At 60.9% G+C, this 22,831-nt stretch overlaps 2 protein-coding genes and 1 long non-coding RNA gene across 4 annotated transcripts in view; 2 read left to right on the forward strand and 1 right to left on the reverse strand.

The window, feature by feature from the left end:
* Positions 1–9,437, reverse strand: part of LOC149746902 (uncharacterized) — a 34,618-nt gene extending 25,181 nt beyond the window's left edge. The window contains exons 1-2 of one of the 2 annotated variants that reach the window (XR_016388271.1): positions 1,853–4,238; positions 1,479–1,619 (exon numbers count right to left, since the gene is read on the reverse strand). This is a non-coding gene — a long non-coding RNA (uncharacterized LOC149746902). Of the gene's footprint in view, positions 1–1,478; positions 1,620–1,852 lie in introns of both variants that reach the window. The other variant, XR_016388270.1, reaches the window with a different exon arrangement.
* On the forward strand, positions 9,391–11,131 carry LY6D (lymphocyte antigen 6 family member D). Its single transcript, XM_022555498.3, has 3 exons — positions 9,391–9,499; positions 10,292–10,390; positions 10,606–11,131. Exons 1-3 carry the CDS (start codon positions 9,448–9,450, stop codon positions 10,839–10,841), a joined length of 387 nt encoding a protein of 128 aa, XP_022411206.1. The 5' UTR covers positions 9,391–9,447; the 3' UTR covers positions 10,842–11,131.
* A 5,092-nt stretch (positions 11,132–16,223) lies between these two features.
* On the forward strand, positions 16,224–22,185 carry LYNX1 (Ly6/neurotoxin 1). Its single transcript, XM_022555501.3, has 6 exons — positions 16,224–16,334; positions 17,362–17,563; positions 17,778–17,879; positions 18,083–18,638; positions 19,693–19,869; positions 21,093–22,185. Exons 2-4 carry the CDS (start codon positions 17,512–17,514, stop codon positions 18,271–18,273), a joined length of 345 nt encoding a protein of 114 aa, XP_022411209.1. The 5' UTR covers positions 16,224–16,334; positions 17,362–17,511; the 3' UTR covers positions 18,274–18,638; positions 19,693–19,869; positions 21,093–22,185.
* The last annotated feature ends 646 nt before the right edge of the window (positions 22,186–22,831 follow it).

The following is a 22,831-nucleotide window of genomic DNA, read 5'->3' on the forward strand; positions in this document are numbered from 1 at the left end:
CTGAGGCACAATAAGGTTCTTGGTCAAGGGAAGCTAGGAGTGTCTCCCCACCCCACCAGCGCCCAGGACTTAGTTGCACACAGAGGATTAGGAGCAGCCGGGGGTCACCCTGAGACACAGAGGCCTATTCTTCTTGGGGAGTTCCAGAAGCCTGACCTGGGAGGTACGGCCTCCGAGCCCGGGGCGGGGGCTCTGGAGGTCTGAGCTTGACCTCCTGCTTGCCTGTGGTCCAGCCACAAGTGCCCCAACCCTCCCCATAGGCGGAAATAGATTTGACATCAGTTGACCCATGTGGGCAAGGACACCCCACGGGGTACCCCGCCCGGGTCCCCCACAGCCCCCTACCCCGAGCCCTGGCAGAGAGGCGCCCTTTCCTACAGCACAGCCCACGTAAGGGGCTCCTAGCTTTCCCACCTGCCCACTTGCCCTGTCACAGCTCCTGGGTCCTCGCAGCCTGGTCCCCGCCGGCCTGGCCTCCGCCAGGCTGCACGTTCCGCCCGAGGGTTCTTTCCCCAGATGACAAGTAAAAATCTGTTCATCTGTCCAGGCCCAGCTCCAGGGCCACCCACTCCAGGGAGCCTTCCCAGATGGCCGCCACCCTCTGTTAAGACCGTGGTCCCTCTCGGCCAAGTGCCCACAGGGTGTCTGTTGCACACTCCGCTCCAGCACATCGGGGTTACGCGCTGCACCTTGGGCGGGCGGCCACCTTTGGACGGCCTTTGGGGCCTCCAGGACAGGAGCCTTGTCCCGGTCTCCCTGTCGGTGGGACCTAGGGCCGGCTGCTCAGCGTTCAGGGGTGAGCCAGGACCGGACCTTTTGCTGCAGGCTCCCCATCGATCGGCCTGGGGTGGGGTGCACCAGCAGGCCCCAGGCATTGAGGGGCAAGGCCTTTCCTTCCTGTTAGTAAGCAACACTTAACACCTACTGTGTGCAGGCAGCAGCCCTGAGCCTGGAGCCCCATCCTGTAGGTAAGGACACTGCGGCCCAGAGAGGGACGGGGCAGTGAGGAAGAGGACCCAGGTCGTCTCTGTCCCGGGGGAGCCTGCAGACCTCCACCCACCGCCTCTGCCCGCACTCCTGCTGCCAGACTGGCGCTCACACACACAGGGCCAGTGGAGCACAGCAGTCCCTGCCCCTCGGCCTGTCCCAGGGGACCAGGAAGAGGGGGCGCTCAGTCTAGCCCCAGGCCCGGGCCCCCAGGCTGCCCACCCCAGTGGCTGCCCGAGCCCCCAGCCCAGACTGACCACGGGTCTGCTTCCTTTCCTCCCAGCCCAGGCCCTGCCGTGCTGCGGCCTCGAGCCCTGCGAGCCTGGTGGAGTGCCCCGCCCAAGTACTGTGTGATTATGCGCCCCGCTGGCTTCTCCTCGGCCCACCCAGACCCTGGGGGACACCACGCTCTCCAGCAGGAATCCCCGCAGTGGGGCCCACCCCGGGGCTGTAGGGGGCAGGGACTACCCGTCCTTGTTTGTAATGCTCACGTGTCCATACAAGGGTCGGTTAAGAGAAACTCCTTCTGCAGCCCAACAACACCGTCCCAGCAAGGCCCCAGCGTGGGCTTCCTGGTTTGAGTGAGTCCATGTAAAATACTTGGGAGGGAGGGAGCAGGCGGTCCACGGATTCTGCAAGATGTGGGCACGCAAGGAGGGTGATGCCTGGAACGCCTGGCCTCGGTCGGCAGCCCGGCCGGGGTGCCTCTCCCGGGCTCCCTACCTCACATCATGGGTGGCAGGACCCCCGACCTGGGCACCTCGCACTGTGCTGGGGCCCCGGCCTGCCCTGCCCAACCACACCCAGACCCTGCCTTCTCCAGGCTCCCCTCACACCCCCAGGGCAGGCCCCTCCTTCCTCCAACCTTCCGGGATCCCCTCTTCAGGTCTGAGCATCCGCGGGCTGAACCGGGGCCCAAGCTCTCGAGTAGGGCCTGCTGGTGACAGTGACAGGCACGGTCAGTGTCCCTCCAGCCGCCTCGCTCTCCCACCTTCCGTTCATGCATCACAGACCCACGGCGCCTCCTTACTTCCTGCCTCCGGGGCTCAGGGTGCGGAAATCGGGGAGGGACGGAGCTTCTGGAAGGCCACTGGCGCCCCTGCCAGCCCCTGCCAGGTGAAGTCAGACCTTTCCCACGGTACCCTGGTTGCCCACGGGGGGGCGGGGACATCGGTACTGGGAGGTGGCCCTACCTCCCCCAGAGGCGACCCTGCAGGGTGTTGAGAGAGAAGGAATAAAGCTGCAGGGCTGCTCTGAGCTGTCTGAGGCGTGGGGTCTGGTGAGTTTTCTCGTCCTCGGCGTTGGGGGCCCCGGAAGGAATAGAGCTGCAGGGCTGCTCTGAGCTGTCTGAGGCGTGGGGTCTGGTGAGTTTGCTCGTCCTCGGTCTTGGGGGCCCCGCTGTGCCTTGGAGGGGGGTCCTCAGCAAGGCACATGCTCAGGTGGAGACGCAGCACTTACTTCTGTCCCGAACCCCCTGGGCCAGAGAGGCAGAAACATGCTTTCAGCAAATCCCACGTTGGGGGCTGACACGGCACCCCCGGGTAGCCCCTCGGAGCCTCAGTGTACCCCGGCAGGGGTGCTCAGCTCTGTGCCCACCCCTGCCCATCCTACATACGCGATCAGGGCACGCCAGGCGCCCGGAGCTCTGAGTGGCCCCAGGGCCTGTGTGCGCAGCCACTGTCGGTCCCCTGCTCCTGTGGCAGGGCAGTGGTGGCCGTTCCGTCGGGGAGCACAGCAGCCCCGAGAAGTGCAGGGCAGCAGAGGTCTCAAGCCAGTGGGAGGGGGCCTGCCCTCCTGTGGGACTCCTGCCCGCTGTCTGCACCTTGGGCTATGTCTGGGGGACAAGATAGGCTGAGGGTGCCCTGCATTGAAATAAGGGTGTCAGGGTTCCCTTGGGGGCCCTCCCAGCCCCCAGCACAGCCAGGCCCAGAGGCCCAGGAAGAGGTGTTTATGGGGCACGTATGGGGCAGCCATCCCAGCAGCAAAGGTGGAGCTCAGGGTTGGACCACTCCACCCAGCCTTAGAAGCTTGGGGTTTCTTCTCTTAAGGAAAGTGGAAATTTCCTTTCTTGCCTCTCTTCTCTGACCAACCTTCCCTCTGGGGCAGGCCCCACCCCTACAAGTCCCAACGGAGAGCCACGTTGGACGCCACATGACGACTCATGGCCACCTCCTCCAAGAGCTTCTGTGTTCAGAAGTAGGGGTGGGGCAAGGGGGCTGTTTCCAGATGAAGACACTCACTCTCCCTCACTACAGATGAGCAAACTGAGGCACGAAGAGCCTTCCGGACCCCTTCCCGGCCCCCCAGCTCCTGGTGGGGGAGTGGTGGCCTGCACCCAAGCCTGAGTTCTCTCTACGCCCACCTACAGGTGCCCCCCAGTCATTAAATCAACAGACACTCAGAGATCACGTGGACACTGAGACATCACGGTGACACAGCAGACCTGGGGGCCGTAGCCCGCAAACCGACAAGCAAAAGTGGGCCCGCAAGTTCTGACGGGGACTCGGGAGGAAGTCGGGTGCTGCAGGGCTCACTGGCCTCTCAGAGGGCGAGGTTGTGGCTGTGATCCTGACCACAGGCAGGCAGCCGGACAGCAGGTGCAAAGGCCCGGAGGTAGGGAAGGGCTGGAGGGACTTCAAGAGGACCCCCGGCGGGAAGACTGAGGGTGGGCACCTGATGTGCCAGCAGAGCAGGGCTCTCGGGCAGCGGGGCAGGGAGGCTGGCTCTGACCCTCGAGCCCCCGCTTCTGCTGCTGGTTTAGGGAGGAGCATTTAGGGGGCGTGGGGGTAGGGCCGTCTGTGGAAGGCTCAGGCTTCGACCTGTTATTTCTGAAATCCCTGAGGGAGGGTGGGGTGGGAGCGCAGGGAGGCAGCTGGAGCTCAGAGGGCTTGGGAGCAGGGGTGACTCTGCAGTCTTCTGGGCTAGAAGCCCAGACTGCCAGCCAGCAGGGGTCCTGGAGCACCAGGCCCTCCATGTGCCCTGGGCTTCGCAGTCAGAGCTGCTTCCTCTGTTCTGGGCACATCCCTGGGGGCTCCTGGGCCTCTGTGAGTCACCTTTCCTCCAGCCAGGGGGGCCGCCCCTGCTCCCTTCTTACATAACATCCGAAGTTATGACGGCACAAACCCTCTGATCCCCTGAGCCCCTGGGATTGTAGTCATGAGCTCCTGGCAGGCCCAGACTGGGACCCACCTCCCTGCCCAGGGGCTGTACCCACACCCAGAGCGGGCTGCAACAATATGCAAACTCCTGGACCAGGACTGCTGCCAGAGCCAGGTCCCTGAGGCCACCAAGCTGAGCAGAGAGCGTTGGAGCTGGGCTGTTCCGGACCCCAAGCTCAACAGCCGCCTGAAGCCTGGAGGAGCAGACAGCCGGCCCCGTGAGGACAGAGCGCCACTAGCTCCCAGGCCACGTGGCTGCTGCTGGCTCCCACCGCCCTGTGCCCGGGAACCGTGTCTGCAAAATGCAGGGTCTGCAGAGAGGCTGTCCACGTCTGAAATCGGGGTCTCACTGCAGACTGAACACTTCCCCGACACATAGTCCCAATTCCAGAGTTTCATCAGCTGTTTCCAAAAAGCCTTTTTGTTAAATTCTAGGTTGTCCTGGCCATACTTTAGTGGGGCTTAAAGAGTGGCAGCACCCCCAAGGGGCAGGGGTGGAGGGTTGCCAAGGAAAGGAATTTCCACTGCCCTGTGTAACAGGTACTAGTGCCAAAGACGGACAGACACGGAGTGCATGATTTATATTAGATATTTATTCCCCTCTTAAGGGTCAGGATAAGTGATGTCCTCCCAAAGCCCTTCTCCTCTCCAGTTAACATAATCTTAAATAAAAAGGGAGTGTCTGCATGTCAGGTGTTGCAAGTTCCAGAGCTGCCTGCCAACCACCTGCACACCTAAGGCTCTCAGAGTCCCGCCAGGTTTCACTCCGTGGTCTTTGAGAATTACTGTTTTCTCTTGTCAGGGGTAGGTGTGTGTATAAAAGAGGAAGGGAAGAGGAGAGAGGAGAGAGGAGATAGAGAAACATCACTGTAATTATTTCCTAGAGGACATGTAAGTGGAATGAGTAGATGGGTAGATGGTGGATGGTTGAATGGATGGATGGACAGATGGATAGATTGATAGACGGATGGAAGATGGATGAATGCATGGATAAAAGGATGGGTGGATACATGGATGGATAGGTAGATGAGTGGATATATGGATGGGGAGGATGGATGGATGGATAATGGATGGGTGGATGGATACATGGATAGATGGGTGGATGGATGCATGCGTGCATGATGGATAGATGAGTGGATGGGTGGGTAGGTGTTGGGAGCAAGTGAGGACAGAGAAGTGAGGGTGGAAAGTGAGAAGGGCCCCATGGTCACTACCCCAGAACCTATACCCATGCCTTCATGGAAGGACGCAGCTCACACCTGAGGGCTTCGCCCTCATCACCCATATCTCCAAGTCCCAGTGTCCTCTCAGGGACACAGCCAGAGAAGCTGACGGTCAGGGCCCATGTGGGGCTCCGTGGAGAGGTGCCCAGTGCTGGCCCTAGGAGCTGCTGTGAGCAGGGCTCCTGTGAGGTCTCTCCTAGGGCTCCTGCCCAGCCACTCCTGGCAACAGGCTGTGCTTCCAGGCAGGGAAGGGCTGCCCACGTAGCTACTCCCTGGATTTTCGGTCTGGCAGAGCAGGAAAGAGGGGCCCCGCATGTATGAGAGGCCAGCGGAGGGGCAGAGCCAGCCTTGGACCCCAGCCCCCAGCCCAGCCCAAGGATATTAACTGCACCCAGAAGCCTCGCCCAGCGATGGGGAGAAGGTGTCTCTGGAGAAGGGCAGCTGGTGGCCAGGGCCCCAGGGGATGATCTAGGATGGATGGGGCCACGTCAGGCCCTGGGCAGTTGGTGAGAGAGACCTACATCTAGGCCCGCGGCGCTGGGTGTAAAGGCAACTCTCCTGCACCAGGAAGGATGAGTGGAAAGGCCAGGGTGAGGGTCAGAGCCCCATGCTGGGGGGCCAGGCCCAGCTCTGGCTCCCACTCACTGACTGGGTGACCCTGGGCAAGGCCCTGCCCTCTGTATGTCAGCTGAGGGAGGCCCCATATGCGTGCAGGTGTGTGACTTACAGGAACAGAGCAGGCCCAAGGGAGACCCTGGATCACTCCGCTGCCTGACTCAGGGGAAGTCACCTCACTCCAGCTGGTGAAGGAGAGAGACAGAAAGGGAGCATGACACCCAAGTCCATGCATGGCCCCTGAGCCAGACCCTGGCTGCCTTGCCGGGATGCCCTTCCCCACTCCACCCCGGGGAGAGCCCCCCTGGGTCCCTCGGCCTCCCTGATAATCATGCTCACGTGGGGTACACACAGAGCATTACATGTCCACCCCCTCGACATCTCCCCAGCTAGTCAGGGGGCCCTGAAGCCTGGACCCTGTCTCTCCTCGTTCAGTCTCCGTTGCACCCTCTGTGCCTGGTACGTGCTGAGTCCTTCTAAAACTCTGTTGAAGCAATGAAGGAGGGGGTGAATGGGGTGCCTCGAGGTGGAGGGAAGTTTGGGGGTATAGCCGGGGCCGGGGCTGCCCTTATGGTGACCTGAGCTGAAGAAGCCTGTCCCGGCCTGAGGTTTGGAGGTGCCCACCCTCAGCCCGGGCAGGCCTGGGGGCCTGCTGTGCCACGCTGAGCCAGGCACTTCCCTCTCTGGGCCACACTCCTGCTCTGTGTAACCCCAGTGGCCCTGCCCCTCTCCCATGCCCAGGCTGAGACGAGGGGGAGAGGGCAGGAAGGCAAGGTGCAGGGAGAGGGCCCGGGCAGGAGAACCTCAGCTGCAGGCAGAGGCCTGGGCTTGTCCTGGCGTCTGGCTTCCTGGCCAGCTGAGTTCAGGGAGCAGGCAGGGCTAGGGGGTGGGTGTAGGGGGTAGTATTGCCTCCAAGGCCTCTCCTGGGCGTCACGCCTGCTGGTACAGTCAGGTCTAGGGACCCAGGCTGATAGGAGGGCTCGGGTTCTGGAAAGCAGCTGCTCTCTCCAGCATGTGAGGGCGGAGGGAAGGAGGGGTCAGTGGTGACAGAAACAAGCCAGTCTCTGCCCCACTCCCGGATGACCTGGGGCCAGCCCAGCCCTCTCTGGCCCTTATTTCCTCACCAGTGAAAGGGGTTGGTAGGGGACGAGCTTCGGGGCTCCTCTCTCTCCTGAACCCGGCCTCTAAGACCATAGTGGCCAGAGCACTGCCTGCAGGAAGCCCTCCCCGACTGCACCGTCCTGATAACTCCCAGTTCTCTGAGAGCTCCAGTCATTGGAATCACCCACTTTCTCCCACAAGTAAAGTGTATCTGGGGTTGATGTTTCTGCTAGGAAGCCCCAGGAGAGGCAGCTCGCGTCCTCGTGGGCAGCCCTGCTGGGGCAAAGGCCTCCTTCCCACAGAACAGGACCAGCTGCCGCCTCTGCTCCAGTGTCTAGCCCTGCCACCAGGGCACACAGCCACGTAAAAGCCTGAGGTGCCTCACGGAGGTGGATCGGGGGTACAGGGCCCCCTCCAGCCCCACATGCAGGGAGCCCGCTGCCCAGCTCCCTCACGCCCAGACCTCCACTCCCAGTCGGCCCGACATCCCTGGATCCTGCAGCGCCACCGGGCCTGACAGGAAATCCAATCCCCCAAAGCTATTTTTCCAGCAGCTTCCATGACCCTTGGCCCAAGTAGTCACCACTCCCCACCTGCCATCTGCCACCCCTTGCTAGTTACCACCCTGTCACTGAGCCCTGTGCCCTGCTTCCCAGGGCCTCCTGGGCACCCTCCCTCCCACTCCGAGGGAGGCCTCGGAGCTCAGGGTGACTTTCTCTCTCTGGATCAGGGCCCAGGGACCCCCACGTCACCTGCCTTGTCAATCCAGACCCCAGCTGCCTTAAACAAGCCCCAGGGACCAGCCAGTAGGACAGGCAGCCTGATGCGGGGCTGCCTTGGGGGCTCCTGCCTGCCCCCTCCCTGTGCCCCCCAGGATCCTGGAAGGCACCGCAACACCCCCCCTCCACCATCGTGCAGGTCTTGCAGGTCCAGTGACTGCTTCAGGGTGTGCACACCTCTTTGGCCCCCCAGCATCACGATATGCACCCTTGACTCGGCAGGGAGGAGGTGAGGCCCAGCTCAGAAGCCAGCTTGCCCGGGGGCCTGCCAGGAGGAAAGGCCAGGGGTCTGTAGCCCAGACCTGACCGTCCTGAGCCTCTGCTCCAAAGAGCCTCAGGCTGGCCCAGATCCCCACAGCAGGCACTGCCCCACCAGGCCCTCAGGGGGACGTCCACCGGCAGGTTCGGCTGCTGGCAGCGGCCCAGGGCCGACCTCCATCGGTGCCCCGGCCCCAGTCAGCGTCATCACAGCCTGCCTCTGTGGGCCCCACCCGCACCTCCCAGCAGGGTCTGCCGGGCACATCGGAGAAGTAGTGGGGTCCCAGGGCCAGCAAGCAGACAGGGAAACCTGTGGGGAGAGGGACAAGGGAAGCGGGAGCCTACGCGCAGAGGCCCGAGTCCCTCCTGTGAGCAGTGCCGGAGGGGCAAGGTGCGGTGGGATCTGCCCGGCGGCCCCCAGCCGAGCCCCACACCGGGCGGGAGCCTAGGCCTGGCCTGGAAGAGCACACACTGCCTTTCGGGACCGAAGCAGACACAGAGCAATTGTCACAAGGCAGAGCGCAGTCAGCTGCTGGCGGAGGGAGCACTTGGCGAGGAGGGGGCCTGGGGCCTGGGAAGATGGCAGGTAGGGGCGGTGGAGACGACGGGGGTTGAGTCTTTGCCTCCACACCACCCCCTCCCCAGCATCCAGCCCCTGCCCCTCCTCCGAAGCCCCAGGCCCCGCTGGACTTCACATCCCTCACCCCGGTGGTGCTCACCTCTCCGCAGGTACATCTGGCATCCACGTCCCTGCCCCGAGGGCTTCTCTTTCCCCTTCTCCCAAGGTCCAGACATCTTAGTGAACACTTCACTTCCCTAGGGTCTTTTCCCCAGGACCCCTGGGGGTCAACCTAGCAACCCAGAGCCCCCGGGAGCCCAAGAAGGCAGGGCCTGAACCTCCTCCTGCACCATGCCCCTCGGCCCCGAGCACAGCACTGGGCACCCCCAGGGCAACCACACAGGCTTGGGACTCTGTGACCTTATCTGAGGGTGGAAGTCAGAGACAAAGTGGAAGGTCAGAGACAAAGTGGAAGATCAAAGACAAAGTGACCAGAGCTGGCCAGAGGACAGAGAGGAGGCAGGCTGCAGAGCCAGCTGAGGCCGCTGTCCACAGCCCAGAGAAGGGCAGGCGGTGGGGGGTGGTGGGGGGCGGTGGTGGAGCGCGGGCAGAGATCCCTCCAGCTGGCAGGGCAGGGGTGTGCCTCGCTGGAGGGTGTGGGCCAGGCCGGAAGGGGCAGGTCCCCACCCCTCCCTGCCACCAGCACCGGTCCCAGCTATAAGGCCTCCGGAGAGGAGGGGCTCCCACTGCCCCGGGAACGCCCCGAGATGAAGACAGCCCTGCTGTTCCTTGTCGCCCTGGCTGTGGCTTCTGGGCCAGGTGAGGGGCTGGCTGGGGGCTGGGGGCAATGGGGAGCCGGACCCTGGAAGCCTGGAGTTGCTCACCTCTAGGCACGGAGAACCTTGGCGTTGTGAACCCTAGAACAAAGTGAACCCCGCATCTTAATTTTGTGGGATCACAGACTTAACAATATTTCAGAATCAGAAAATCAACCCCAAGAATCAGACATTCTGAGAGGGAGCGATGCTGGGAGTTGTCTTGAAATGCCTCTCCTGGGGAAAGACAGATACCCAGGGTTCAGCCCCTGATCCCCCTCTCCAGGGCCCAGGGCCCTCCTGGGTCACCCTTCCCCCTCCCCCCCGCAGGCTCAGCATGGCCAACCTGACAGCCTCTGGGACCCCAACGCAGCCTCAGGTCCTCACTGTGGGCTCCCCACCAGGAGATAGCCCCCAGGGTGGGGACTGCAGCCAGGTCCTGTGAGCCACTATTAGCAAATCCCAGAGCCTCTGATGCTCCTGGGGAAGGGTCTTCAGTGCACCCCATACTGGCCACCTCCTCACTGGTCCTCTAGGGATGCCCGGCACTGGACAGCTCCTCCGGGTGGGGTGCCAGGGCCCCAGCAGACAGGGACTGTCACCTCCTGCCTCCTGAGGCTGTGTGCAAGACCTGAACCCTGGCGGGGCCCAGGGGCCTCAGAGGCGACTGGCCTAGGGCAGGGGTGACAGAGGGCTCTGTCCAGGAGGAGCCTTTTCTGGCAGTAAACCCAGGCATCCCTGTCTCCCTGGGAGGTCTCCCTGGGGCCTGCTGAAACCCCTACACCCTCGCCCCCAGCCCAGGCTCTCCGGTGTCACGTATGCACAAGCTCCACCAACTGTGAGAAACCTCAGGTCTGCTCAGTCAACTCAAACTTCTGCAAGACGGTGACCAAGGGTGAGCGATCTGGGGGAGGGGAAAGGGGCCCCTGCAGGACACTCCAGGGCTCTGTCCCGGTGCCCCAGGGCTTGGAGGATCATCCCTGGGGAGGATGGTGGGAGTGATCTCGGTGACTGACCCGTCACGGTGGCGATGGACGCTGGGAACTGGTACTTGGGAGGCCCTGGGGGTTGGAGGCGGTGCCTGGCCTGACCTCGCCCGCCCGTCCCCAGTGGAGCCCCTATCTGGGAACCTGGTGGAGAAGGACTGCGCGGAGTCGTGCACGCCCACGCACAACCTGCAGGGCCAAGTCAGCAGGGGGTCCTCGGCCACCCTGTGCTGCAGGGGCGACCTGTGCAACGAGAGTCTGCAGAGTGCTGCGCCCGCCCGCGCCCTGCTCACCAGCGCCCCCCTCGGCCTGGCGCTGGCCCTGGGCCTCCTCGCCCTCACCTGGGCCGCCAGCCTGTGACCCTCGGGACCGGGGCCCCACCCCCTCCTCTCCCTGGCCAGGATGGGGGCTCAGACACCCTGGCTGGGGGCTCCCCTGGAAGGTCTAGGGCAGGGTGGTGGTGCGGCACGAAGAGCTGCTGGCTTGGAGCTGCCCCTCCCCCAGCACAAGAGGACGCCCCTCCCTGAGCAGCGAGGGGAGGAGGGGGGACAGGAGGCATTCGGCTCCCTTCAGGCTTCATATTCGTTCTGTTTGGTTTCCGTTTATTTTTCTACCCAAAGCCCTGCACCGGAATAAATGGTTGCAAACCAGTGTGGTCATGTCTGTGCTGGTTCCGCGAGTAGAGGAAGTGGGGAGGAGCCATCCACACACACAGGCCCCCAAGTCCCAGGGTTTGTCACCCAGGGCCAGTCTTGGCAGCGTGCATGATGCCTGGAGGGGCACCATCACCCTTCACCCCCGGAGGGGACACGACCCTCCCCAGACACCTCCTCTGCAGCCCCAGACAAGGAGGGCCCTCCTGGGGGAGGCCTGAGTAGGCGCGCCGGCAGAAGTCTGTCAGTGGAGCAGTGATGCGAGGCCATAGCTCTTCACCAGGCAGCCACCAGCCTGCCTGAGGCCACGCGGTGGAACCTCTCCCTGCAGCGCCGCCCCGCCCACCCTGCCAGCCCGTCCCCCATCCCTCACGGCCAAGCCCCGCCTGCCCAAGCTCGCCCGGGTCCCACCTTGTCCTACCAGGTGACCTTGAGCAACACCCTCTGCCCGCGGCAGGTCTCTCCCGCTCCGCGCTCCCGTGGGCTGCGATCCGACCGTAGCTCCTGCTGCGACGGGAATATCCCGAGGACCAGCGCGCCCCCCCGGTGGCCACCGGAGAGCCGGGCCTTGGGAGGAGTTGCCAAGGGGGCATGCCTCTCCCCTCCCTCAGAGCCCACTCTGTGCCCTCGGCACCCGGCACCCGGGGCAGGGAGTGGAAAGGCCGGATCAGACACGCGGGCCACTGCGGTCGGACAGACGGGCGGGGACGCACAGGGCACGGACCATCCCGAGTCCTCGGGATATCCCACAGCAGGCCGGCCGTGTGGCTGGGATTTGAATCAAGAGGTGGGGGGTCAGGGACATCCGCCTCCGGAGAGGGGAGGGTGCTCTGAGCTGGGCCAGCTGGAGCCAGGGAGGAAAGTGCCTCCTGGTGCCAAACTCCGGAGAAGACCCCTCACCCCCACCTGGAAGCCAGCGGTGCAGTCAGCAAACTTCCGGGGCAGAAGGAGGAGGAGGCCGCCACACGGGGTCAGAGAAGGCTCCGCAGAGCAGCCATCCCTGAAGGGACACCGAGGCCACCTGGGCCCCAGGTTCGAAATCCCCACCAGGTGGAAGAAGTTAACTACATGATGACCAGGCTGTAGCCATGACATAAGCGGCCACAATTCTGAGAACTGGCCTCAAAGAAATGGGAACAAACCAACCCTGGAAACGAAGATTTAACTTAAAACAATCAAGATGACGCTGACCAGAGCACTGACGGCCAATTCCAAGATGACTGCCAGTTGATTGATTTTCTCTATTGATTTTCTTCTTCTATTTCCTTGGTTTTTTTGCTCTTATTTTTATCATTCCCTTTATTTTGCTTACGTGGGGTTTGATTTACTCTTGTTCTAGTTTCTGAAGGTGGGATCATAGGCCATTATGTCAAGAACTTTATTTTTTCTCATACAAGTGTTAGTGCCAAAATTTTCCTTCTAAACACTGCTTTAGCTGCATCCACTAACTTTTTTTTTTTTTTTTTCATCCACTAACTTTGATACCTTGTGTTTTCATTTTCATTCAGTTAGAAATACTTTCTAATTTCCTTTAAAATTTTTCCTTTAGCCCACCAGTTATTTAGAAATGTGTTGCCCAGTTTCTAAATATTTGGTGATCTTATTTTTCTGTTCTTGATTTAATTCCATTGTAGCCCAAGAAAATAACTTGTAGGATTTCAATCCCGGTAAATTTGTTGAGATTTACTTTATGGCCCACAATAGGTCTATCTTGATTAATATTCTGTGTGTCCTTGAAAAGAACGGGCTCTCCTTCTGTACTTATCAAGCAGGTCACATGTGCTGGTAGTGTTGTTCAAGTCTCCTTTATCGTTATTCATTTTCCATTGACTTCTATGAGCTCTTAAGAAAGGAGTGTTGGGCTTCCCTGGTGGCGCAGTGGTTAAAAATCCACCTGCCAATGCAGGGGACACGGGTTCGAGCCCTGGTCTGGGAAGATACCACATGCTGCGGAGCAACTAAGCCCATGCGCCGCAACTACTGAGCCTGCATGCCTAGAGCCCATGCTCCGCAACAAGAGAAGCCACTGCAACGAGAAGCTCGTGCATTGCAACGAAGAGTAGCCCCCCCACTCACCACAACTAGAGAAAGCCCACGTGCAGCAACGAAGACCCAATGCAGCCAAAAAAAAAATTCTCTACGAAAGGAGTGTTGAAATTTCTGGCTGGAATCATGAATTTTCTTTTTCTTCTTTTTGTTCTATCAGGTTTTTTGGCTTTGTGTGTTTTGAAACTCAGTCGTTAGGTGCATAAACATTTAGGATTGCTATGTCCCCTTAATGAACCGACCCTTTTATCATTATGTAACATCCTTCTTTATTCCTGGCTATATCTTTTGCTCTGAAATCCACTTTGTCTGATATGAGTGTGGTCACTCCTGCTTTCTTTTAATTACTGTGAGTCTGGTGTCTCTTCCTCCGTGCTTTGCCTTTTAACCTACATGTGATCTTACATGTACAGTGGACTTCTTGAGGGCAGCAGAGACATGGCTCTTTCTCGTTTTATTTAACCTGACCACCTCTGCTTCCTAGTTGGGGTGTTTGGACCTTTCAGTGTGATTAGAGGCGTCATGGGTTTAACTCTCTCACCCTGCCTTCTGTCTTCTCTCTGTCCCACTTGTTCTTTTTCCTTTCCCCTCTTTTTCTGCATTCTTGTCAATGACCAGATTACTCCCTGTGATTCCATTTTATCTCCTTTGTTACCTTATTAAGTAGAGCTCTTTGACTTTTTTTTTTTGCTCTTTCTTTACATTTTTTTTTTTAATTCTAGAAAAGAATTCTTTTTGCCTTTGCATGTCTGAAAATATCTTTATTTCCCCTTCACTTTTCAGAGATGTTTTTGGGGGGCATATAATTCCAAGTTGTTTGTTTTGTTTTTGTGTTTTGGTATTTCAAATATTGCTTCACTGTGTTGGCTTGTACTGTTTCTGACAAGAAATCTGCTGGCGTCCTTCTCTTCTTGTGCATTACACAATGTCTGCTTTTAGTGGTTTCTCTTTATCACTGTTTTTTTTAAAAATTTATTTATTTGATTTATTTTTGGCTGCGTTGGGTCTTTGTCGCTGTGTGCAGGCTTTCTCTGGTTACAGCGAGCGGGGGCTACTCTTCGTTGCGGTGCATGGGTTTCTCATTGCAGTAGCTTCTCTAACTGTGGAGCACGAGCTCTAGGAGCGTGGGCTCAGTAGTTGTGGCTCGCGGGCTCTAGAGTGCAGGCTCAGCGGCTGTGGAGCACAGGCCCCGTTGCTCCATGGCATGTGGAATCTTCCCGGACCAGGGCTCGAACCTGTGTCCCCTGCACTGGCAGGTAGATTCTTAACCACTGTGCCACCGGGGAAGCCCCTATCACTGGTTTTAAGCAATTGATCACGATGTGCTTTGGTATAGTTTTCTTCAATTTCTTGTGCCTGAGGTTCATTGAATTTCTGGGTTCCATGAGTTTATAGTTTCCCTGAGGGGAATTCAGGATAGAGGAAAACAGGATACTTGCCCTAAATAGCTAAGATGCACATCAAAGGAATAATTTCAATGAGCCCAGACTCTTGCATCTTCCCGAACAGAGAAAAGCACTAAAATCATTAACTTGCGATGTCTGCTTTTTGTGACTAGCAGTGATCTTTTGATGTTTGAGTACATTTGTTTGTTTTTTCCCAGCAAGAACTCCTATATGTCCCAGCTCCTCCCTTACCTCTTTGGACCAGTTCCTCAGAGCTGAGAGGCTGTCTCCTGGGCTATAGTCCTCAGTAGGGTCCCCAAATAAAATATTAACTCAAGACTTTTAGGTTGTGCGGGTTTGTACTTTTTTTAGTTGACACAAGGTTTCTCCTCCAGCCCTGTGTGAGCTCTGGGAACCCTTGTGCCTGCTCCTTCCACATCTTGGGGTTGGTTCCTCAAATGTGTGCACTGATGGGCCCTCAGCTGAAGACACAGGCACCCTCTGCTGACCTCCCCAGCCCTGTGGGTTGGAGAGGGGACAGCTCTCTCCTCTCTGCCCTGTGAGATCCAGCTGCTTTGGCTTCCCTGAACTCTCCTCTCCTCAGTCAGAGTCCCGGGCTCTGTCTGGGTTTCCCCTCCCTGCTCTATGGCTTGCAGCTCCTTTGTCTCCCCCACCTCCAGGGTCACGGCCCCTGCTGCCTGCTGTGCGACCTCCAAGAACCGTGGCTTCATTTATTTTGCCCCATTTTTCAGTTGTTTAAAGGCAGGTGGAAAATCCAGTTGCTGTTAACTCAACATGATCTGATGCTGAAGCCCACAGCATATGCCCCATTAGAGTGTGAGCTTCATGACCGTGAGAATATTTGGGAATGTTTGCCCATTTTATCTCCAACTCCTGGCACCCTGAGGCATCTCAGGGACTATTTGGCAAATAGGGTGACCAACCATCCCAGTCTGTCCAGGGAGAGTGCCCACTTCGCTCTGGAGGCTCAGGGCCTAGGGTCCCCAAAGTGGTTCAACTCTTTTAAAGAAAAATAAAATTGAGGGTCAAAGAAAATGTTGCATTTTTTTTCCTCACATTAGAAAAAAAAAAAATTTAGGGCCCATGAAAATCTTAAATTTTGCCTTAAACATTATTATTACCGTGGAAGGGGGTCCATGAAACAATGGGCTTCTTTCAAGGCTTGCTTTTACGCTTTGTTAGGAGGGACCTGGTGTGGGGACCGAGGCCCAGAGATGCTAGGTAACTTGCCCAGGTCACACAGCAGGTAAAGCGGGGCCACGTGGGGACCCAGAAGCCGGATCCAGAAATCAGCGCCTCCCCCCCCACCCCCGGCACTCGCTGCAGCTCCGCTAACATCCCTGTACAACTGGGCTAAAGGAAGAAGGGGCGCGGGCTGCTGCTGGGGTGCGGGGCTGACTAGCAGCACGGGGGTGAGTGGGCGAAGGGCGGCGGGCGGAAGCAGGGAGAGGGAGGGAGGGGCAGAAGATTCCGTCCCCGTGCCCCATCGCGAGGTGCACGTGCGTCTGAGGGTAGCGCGGGTGTCACTGCGGGGGCCTAGGTCTGGGCGCGGTTGGCCCTCCGCGGGGGGCGGGGGGTCCCGGTCCCCGCGGGAAGGACGAACTCGCGGGCGGGGCGGGGCGGGGCGGGGCCTGCGGTGAGGTCACGCGCGATGGGCGGCTCTGCCGCGGGGCGGCGGTGCGGCGTGGGCACTGCGGGGCTCAAGGACGGACGCACTGTCAGACCCGGGCTCGCAGGGCCGGCGAGGGGTGAGTCCTAGGCGCAACGGGGGCTCATGGTGGTGAAGGTCATGGTTGAGGTCCCCCCGACAGCCGCCCGAACTTGGGACCGCAGTCTTGGGGGCGGGGCTCCCCGGGAGGGGGCGAGAGGAGCTGGAGGCGCAGGCCCGGGCTTGCTCAGACCTTCGACATCCCGAGGTGCACGCCCGGAAAATGGGTCATGGAAGATGGATTTGTTGTTCTCGGGAACGGGAGGGTCTAATGTAGTTCCCCGAGGCGGGGACCCGGGGCTCGACTATCCGCGCGGGGAGGGGAGTCGTGCTCCAGACACCCCCCCAGACCCTTTCCGAGAGAGTGGGCATCTCCGCTCCAGACAGCAGATCCAGACTGGGAAGTTCTTGTCTTGCCCAAGTGCCCCCCTGGAGTGCATTCAAAGCACATTCCCCCACAGGCTGGACAGAGTCCGCTGCCTATCGGGGAAGCCCTGTGCCCACCCCCACCCCGTCGGCTGTCCCCTCGTGTCTAGGCAGCCCTTGGCAGGGGAGGAAGTGGCTCTGCCTAAAGAGGCCCCTGAGGCCCCTCCAGACCCGGCGCTGGGCCCCTGTGCAAGGCCTGAGCTCTGCAGTACTGACTCAAAACCCCAGGCAGGGCTCTGGAGGTCTTCCGGGAGAGGGGCCCCTAGCTGGGCCCTGAAAGTGTCAGGAAGTGGGGGGGCCCACGCGGGGACACGCCAGGGGCAAAGGGTAGGGGTAGCAGTGAGGATAGACCCACCCCTGGGGCCCCAGGGCCCTGGGTGGGAGAGGGCTGGATACCAAGCTCCTGGGCCCCTGCATCAACCATCCCTGGTAGACTGTGGGTTTGGCCTGGCATTCAAAGCCCCTCCAGCCTTCTGGCCTCCCCTTGGCCCCCCACCCCTGCTTCCTTCTCATCTCATTCGTGTCGTCTCCTCCAGGAAGTCTTCCCTGACTCCCAGGCTGAGTTGGGGGACTCCTCTGCCCAAACCTGTGGGTCCCTCAGGCCCTGCTGTGACCACCTGTCCTCATCCCCCTCTGTGCAGGGCTATAACGCCTCCAGTCGACCAGGAGCTCCCAGAGGGCAGGGGGTTGTCCCACCCCCTCTGTGCCCTGCCCCAGCCCTGGCCTGAGTTGAATCGAAGACCAGCTGCTTTCCTCTTCCCTGCTCCCACTCTGCCCTCTCACCTCCGGCCATGGTGCCCCTGCTCGCCCTGTTCCTGGTGGCCTTGGTGGGCCTGCCTGTGGGTAAGATGGATGGAGAACAGAGGGATGGACAGACCCACCTTTGGGGGCAGGCAGGCTGGAGGGGGTGGGGGCGGAAATCCCAGTGACCGCCTCTCCTCCCAGCTCTTCTGACCTGGGGAGGCTGACGGGACCAGGGGGCTGATGGGCTGGAGGAGGGGGCCTCTCGCTGTTCTCTGACCCCAGTCTCCCTCCGGCCCCGGCCCCCGGCCCCCAGCCCAGGCTCTGGACTGCCACGTGTGCGCCTACAATGGCGAGAACTGCTTCAACCCCATGCGCTGCCCGGCCATGGTCACCTACTGCATGACCACGCGCACTTGTGAGTTGCTGGGATGCCCCTCACAGCCCTGCCTGGGGAGCACGGTGGCGGGTGGGGGAGTGTGAGGCAGCTGAGGAGGGAGGCTCCCACCTGCCCCAGGATCCTTTTTGGGAGCTCCTGGCTTAGGGGAACCTGGCCGAATGGCCCTGCATGCTGGGGTTGGCCCCCTCAGGGTCCTGGCCCACCTCCCCATCCCTCTGCAGACTACACCCCGACCAGGATGAAGGTGAGCAAGTCGTGCGTGCCCAGCTGCTTTGAGACCGTGTACGATGGCTACTCCAAGCACGCGTCCACCACTTCCTGCTGCCAGTACGACCTCTGTAACGGCGCTGGCCTCGCAGCCCCTGCAACCCTGGCCCTTGTACTCCTGGCCACCCTCTGGGGTCTGCTCTAAAGCCCCGTCCCGCCCTCCACAGACTCACTCAAGGGCAAAGTGCTGAGCAGCACGGTCCCACCCTCTCCCCCCGCGCACCCACCCCCCGCCCTCCCCAGACCCCCCCCCCCCGCCCCCAGCCCCATCCAGGAGTGTCTGCAAGAGGACTCTTGACCTCCCCCAGCTACCCGGGGGTCTGCTTCCAGGTCATGACCTGTTGTTTTCAGAAGGCCGATGTGGGACCACACCTCCCAAGGCATCTGGCTTTGACGGGGCAGCTCAGCCCCCTCCTCTAAGAATGGGGGTGTGGGCACGGTGTGCTGTTTATGGGGGATCTTCAGTTGGCCGGTGAACACTGACGTGAAGGGGACCTCTGCGTCTGCCCTGTAAGTGTGCTGGAGGGGGAGGGGAGATTAGGGACCCAGGGGGTGGGGAACAGTCCTAGAAAGAAGGCTCTCCAGGGTCCTAGGAGGGCTGCCCAGGGCAGGTGTGGCATGGCAGGCCGATCGGGGAAGCCCTGTGCCCCCCGTCCCCCGTCGGCCGTCCCCTCGTGTCTAGGCAGCCCTTGGCAGGGGAGGAAGTGGCTCTGCCTAAGGAGGCCCGTGAGGCCCCTCCAGACCCGGCGCTGGGCCCCTGCGCAAGGCCTGAGCCTGGAGAGGCCAGGCTATATTTGGTCGAGCTTGAGAGCTGATCCCAGTACTATTTTGGGCCAGGAGGGAAGGGAGCAGAGAGGTAGCCACCCGAAGCCTGGCCTTCAGCCCTAAGCAGGCCCTGGCGGAGTGCGCCTCTTTACGGGGGGCGGGTGTTTGGGGCGCCGAGGATTCGCCGGGGCGCCGAGGATTCGCCAGGGCGGGGGCGGGGGCGGTGCATCCTTGAACCGGAGCGGGGCGCCCTCTGGTGGACGCTTGGGGCCGCGCCGGGCAGGGGTGGGCTCGGTCCGCCGGAGGGGAGGGGAAGGGAAGGCAGGGTCCGGGGAAGGAGGGGAGGAGGGGTCGGGGAAGGGAGGGGACTGTGGTCAGGAAAAGAGGGGAGGGGAGAGGGAGAGGGGAGGTCCGGGGGAGGAGAGGAGGACGGTTTGGGAAAGAAGGATGCAAAGGGCCGCGCTCCCTCCCCGCGCAGCCGGGATCCCCTCGCCCCTCGCAGCGGCTTGACTGCTATCCGGGCGGCAGCAGGATCCCGACTGAACGAGTGCTGGGTGCGCCGGCCTTGGCCCCAAAGGGTTTCGCGGGCCCCTCGACCTCTGACTCTGCCCACGGGGAGGGCGGGAGCTCTGCTCCGGCTGGAGCGCTCCAGCCTCAGCTCAGGGAGTGGCTCTCAGGTGCCCCCAGTCAAGCTGGGCCTTGGGACCCCCCAGAGACCCAAGAAAGGGCATCATTTAAAAGGCACCCACCCTGGGCTTCCCTGGTGGCGCAGTGGTTGAGAGTCCGCCTGCCGGTGCAGGGGACGCGGGTTCGTGTCCCGGTCCGGGAAGATCCCACATGACGCGGAGCGGCTGGGCCCGTGAGCCATGGCCGCTGAGCCTGCGCGTCCGGAACCTGTGCTCTGCAACGGGAGAGGCCACAGCTGTGAGAGGCCCGCGTACCGCAAAAAAAAAAAAAAAAAAAGGCACCACCCTAGGTGAGCCCCGCCATCGGCCAGCTCGGGGAAGCCCGGTCTGCCCAGCGTCTGCTGTTCTGGATCTGGGTGGCCTGGGGAGCCGGGCCCTCCTTTCAGTGAGGCCAGTCGATGTGCAGCGTTGTGCCCGGGGTCACATGGCACCTGAGGCCTCCTCAGCTGACCAGTGCCCCCAGCTCCAGTGTCCGGGGAGGGGCCAAGGAGCCCCTTCAGGTTGGCACGGCCCAAGTGTGCAGGATGGTGGCAGGTGCCCACGTGGGGGGTTGTCCCTGGAACTCAGAAGCCCTTGGCCCCTAAGCGTGGCCCCTGTCAGGGGGACCTGTGCTGGAAATTCCCTCTTGAGAGCTTCCCTCTGGGACCGCCAGACCTCAGGGTATCCGGTCCTTAGGCAGGCCTGGGTCAGGCTTCCCGGAGGGCCAATAAGCAGAAGGATCGAACCCCAGACAGCCGTCCAGGTGGCCCCTCCCCCTGATGCCCAGTGTGGTGTGAGCCCCTCCTTGGGGGAGGCTGGGGGGAAGCCAGACCCCACCCCCAGCTCCTCCACCCAAAGACTCCCAGGAGTGGTCCATCTCAGGGAAGTGACTACACTCCCCGCAGAGTTGGCTGCGGGGCCACGGCAGCTCCAGATGCTTTCTGGGAGGGAGGGCAGCCCTGGGCAGACTGCCCTCCTGACTCAGCAGGAGAGGCCTGGAAAGCACCGTCACTGCCCTGCTTGTGCAAGCACTCTGTCCTGGGTCCGGTGGCTCCTCGGCTAGATCGGGTCCTCCCTCCCTCCCTCCCTCCGTCCTGTCCTGGCGGGGATGGAGTAGAGCCCTGCCTGGCCCCCTGTGGGCTCTGGGGTCACTGAGAGCAGGGATCCAGCAGCTGGGCGTGCTTGGTGTTGGGGGAGCTTCTCACACCTGCCTCTTGCCTCCATCTGTCCAACCCTCCTCCACCCTGACCTGGTCCCATCCCAATACCCATGGCACTGCCCCCAGCACCGGGGACCATGCTGCCCATCCCACCTCCACAGACTGGGTTCTGCCTGGCCCAGCTGTGGTCGAAACTCAGCACAGACACACCTAACGTGTTATGCTCACGCCCTGGCCGGGCCCCCTAGTGGGAAACGCGTGGCACTGCAAAATCAGGGGACCGCACCAGTAGTGCACTTGGAAATCAAACAAGTCAGCTTGTCCCAACTGACTGTCCATGAGGTTAGTGACTAACATCTGCCCGTTTCCCTGCAGTTGTGGCTCTAAGCACTGCAAGACAACCCTGCAAGGTAGGAGCCGTTATCATGCCCCTTTCACAGATGAGGAAACTGAGGCACAGGTGAAGTAGTTGCCCAAGCCAGGTGGGACTTCTTGTCCCCCGCCCCCACTGCACCCCTGCCCCACCCTGCAGTCGTTTCTCCCATCAGCTGGGAGAGGAAGGGGAAGCTGAGAAGGTGGGTTTATAAATTTAAGAGGATTTTAGCATGTGAAATCATTGTAACAGCTTAGGGTCAGGAAAAGAGAAAATCAGCACCAGGAGGTTTGAGAAGCCATGAAAGACAGAGTCAGGCCATCCAGCCCTGTGTCTGGGTGCTGGGCCAGGGGTGGAATAGCACAGAGGAGGGCAGAGGGGTGCCAGGCACTCCGAGCTCGCCTGGCCCAGACCCCTTCCCCACCTGTGTCAGGATCGTGGGTCAGCAGGCGGAGAGGCCCAGGCTCTTCCCCGCGGCTCTTCGCGGCGTTTCAGATCTGGAAGCAGCCTGCCTGTCTCAGGAGCGGCTGCTTGACTGTGTGGCGGCACCTCCACGGACTCCTGTGCTGTCCATCTGCCTGGAACACAGCTGCGGCCCCGGTGCAGACGGACGTGCGGAGGGGAGGCTGGACAGCTGCTTCTCACCTCCCTTTGTAACAGCTGATTTGTGGTGATGAACGTGTATTTTTTTCATGATTCTAAACCTCTAAGAAAGGTGAAAAGAAAGTGAGAGCTCTCTTTCATCTCTCCCCCTCCCATAAATTTTGTTGGATCCTATCCCTCGGGCTGATCTGGAGCTTGTCCTTCACACCTCTGAGGCTCTGTTGTCTTGCTGATAAAATGGGGACAATAGCGCCCACCAGGCTGCCCAGTGGGGCCAGTAACTGCCCAGTCTGGGGCCTGGCACACAGGAAGCACCGGGTGGACAGATGGATGAACGGACGGACAGACGGATGGATGGTGCCCTTTCCGTCCACTTCCTGACCCTACCCAGCATGGGCATCGACTTCAGGCCATGGCCCCCCTCCCTCACACGGCCTCCCAGAGAGGTCTCCTTTGCACCTCCTCGAGCTAGTGAATAAACGGATGAATATGTGTGTCGACTTTCTGTCCCACCAGCCACCCCTCCTGCGCTCACCTCTACCCTGTGGGCTGGTTTGCTGGTCCTGCTGGCTCTGTCTGTCCTAGACTCCCGCCCACCCTGGGTTGCCCAGTCTTGACCTCGGAACCAGCCCTGGTCCAGGGCAGGGGGTGACCCATGGGAGGGATGGGAGCCAGGCAGGAGAGGCAGGAGGACTCCCAAGGTTCACGGGAGCGGCCCCAGTTCTGGTTCCCTGGGAGCGAGGCAGACCTACCACCTCACCCAGCGGCCCCCTGGGGAAGGCTGACGGGGCTGGTGGGGGAGGTAGGACCCCAGGAACTCACCCACCACCCAGCTTTCTAGCTCCTGGCACCGGCTCTTCCTTTCTGCCTGGGAGCGGGGTCTGAGACCGACTACCCACAGGGGCCCACCAGATAGAGGGATGGACAAAAGCCACTCGGGCTGCCAGGGCAGACAACGGCCTCTGGGCCGGCAGGGCTGGCCCCCTTCAGACAGCCACCCACACTGCCCCCACGGTGCACCTCCTGTTTTGGCAGAATGGCTTGGCTGGCGCATCGCCCCCACAAAGTCTGGCTCCTGCTCTCAGGAGGGTCCTTCTGGGCTCTCACCCATCATGGGGCCTCTCAATACCAAGGGCCT

This window comes from Delphinapterus leucas, chromosome 17 (genome assembly GCF_059928025.1).
Source record: "Delphinapterus leucas isolate spDelLeu-1000000601 "Yukka" chromosome 17, BTC_Dleu_Yukka2, whole genome shotgun sequence".
In the NCBI taxonomy this organism is placed as follows: Eukaryota; Metazoa; Chordata; class Mammalia; order Artiodactyla; family Monodontidae; genus Delphinapterus; species Delphinapterus leucas.

Excerpts from the sequence above, each read along its gene's own strand:
- LYNX1 (XM_022555501.3), top strand. The coding sequence starts at position 17,512 with ATGGTGCCCCTGCTCGCCCTGTTCCTGGTGGCCTTGGTGGGCCTGCCT. Across the intron at positions 17,564-17,777 it reads CTTGGTGGGCCTGCCTGTGG|CCCAGGCTCTGGACTGCCAC; the intron begins GTAAGATGGATG and ends CCCGGCCCCCAG. Across the intron at positions 17,880-18,082 it reads CTGCATGACCACGCGCACTT|ACTACACCCCGACCAGGATG; the intron begins GTGAGTTGCTGG and ends ATCCCTCTGCAG.
- LY6D (XM_022555498.3), top strand. The coding sequence starts at position 9,448 with ATGAAGACAGCCCTGCTGTTCCTTGTCGCCCTGGCTGTGGCTTCTGGG. Across the intron at positions 9,500-10,291 it reads GGCTGTGGCTTCTGGGCCAG|CCCAGGCTCTCCGGTGTCAC; the intron begins GTGAGGGGCTGG and ends CCTCGCCCCCAG. Across the intron at positions 10,391-10,605 it reads CTGCAAGACGGTGACCAAGG|TGGAGCCCCTATCTGGGAAC; the intron begins GTGAGCGATCTG and ends GCCCGTCCCCAG.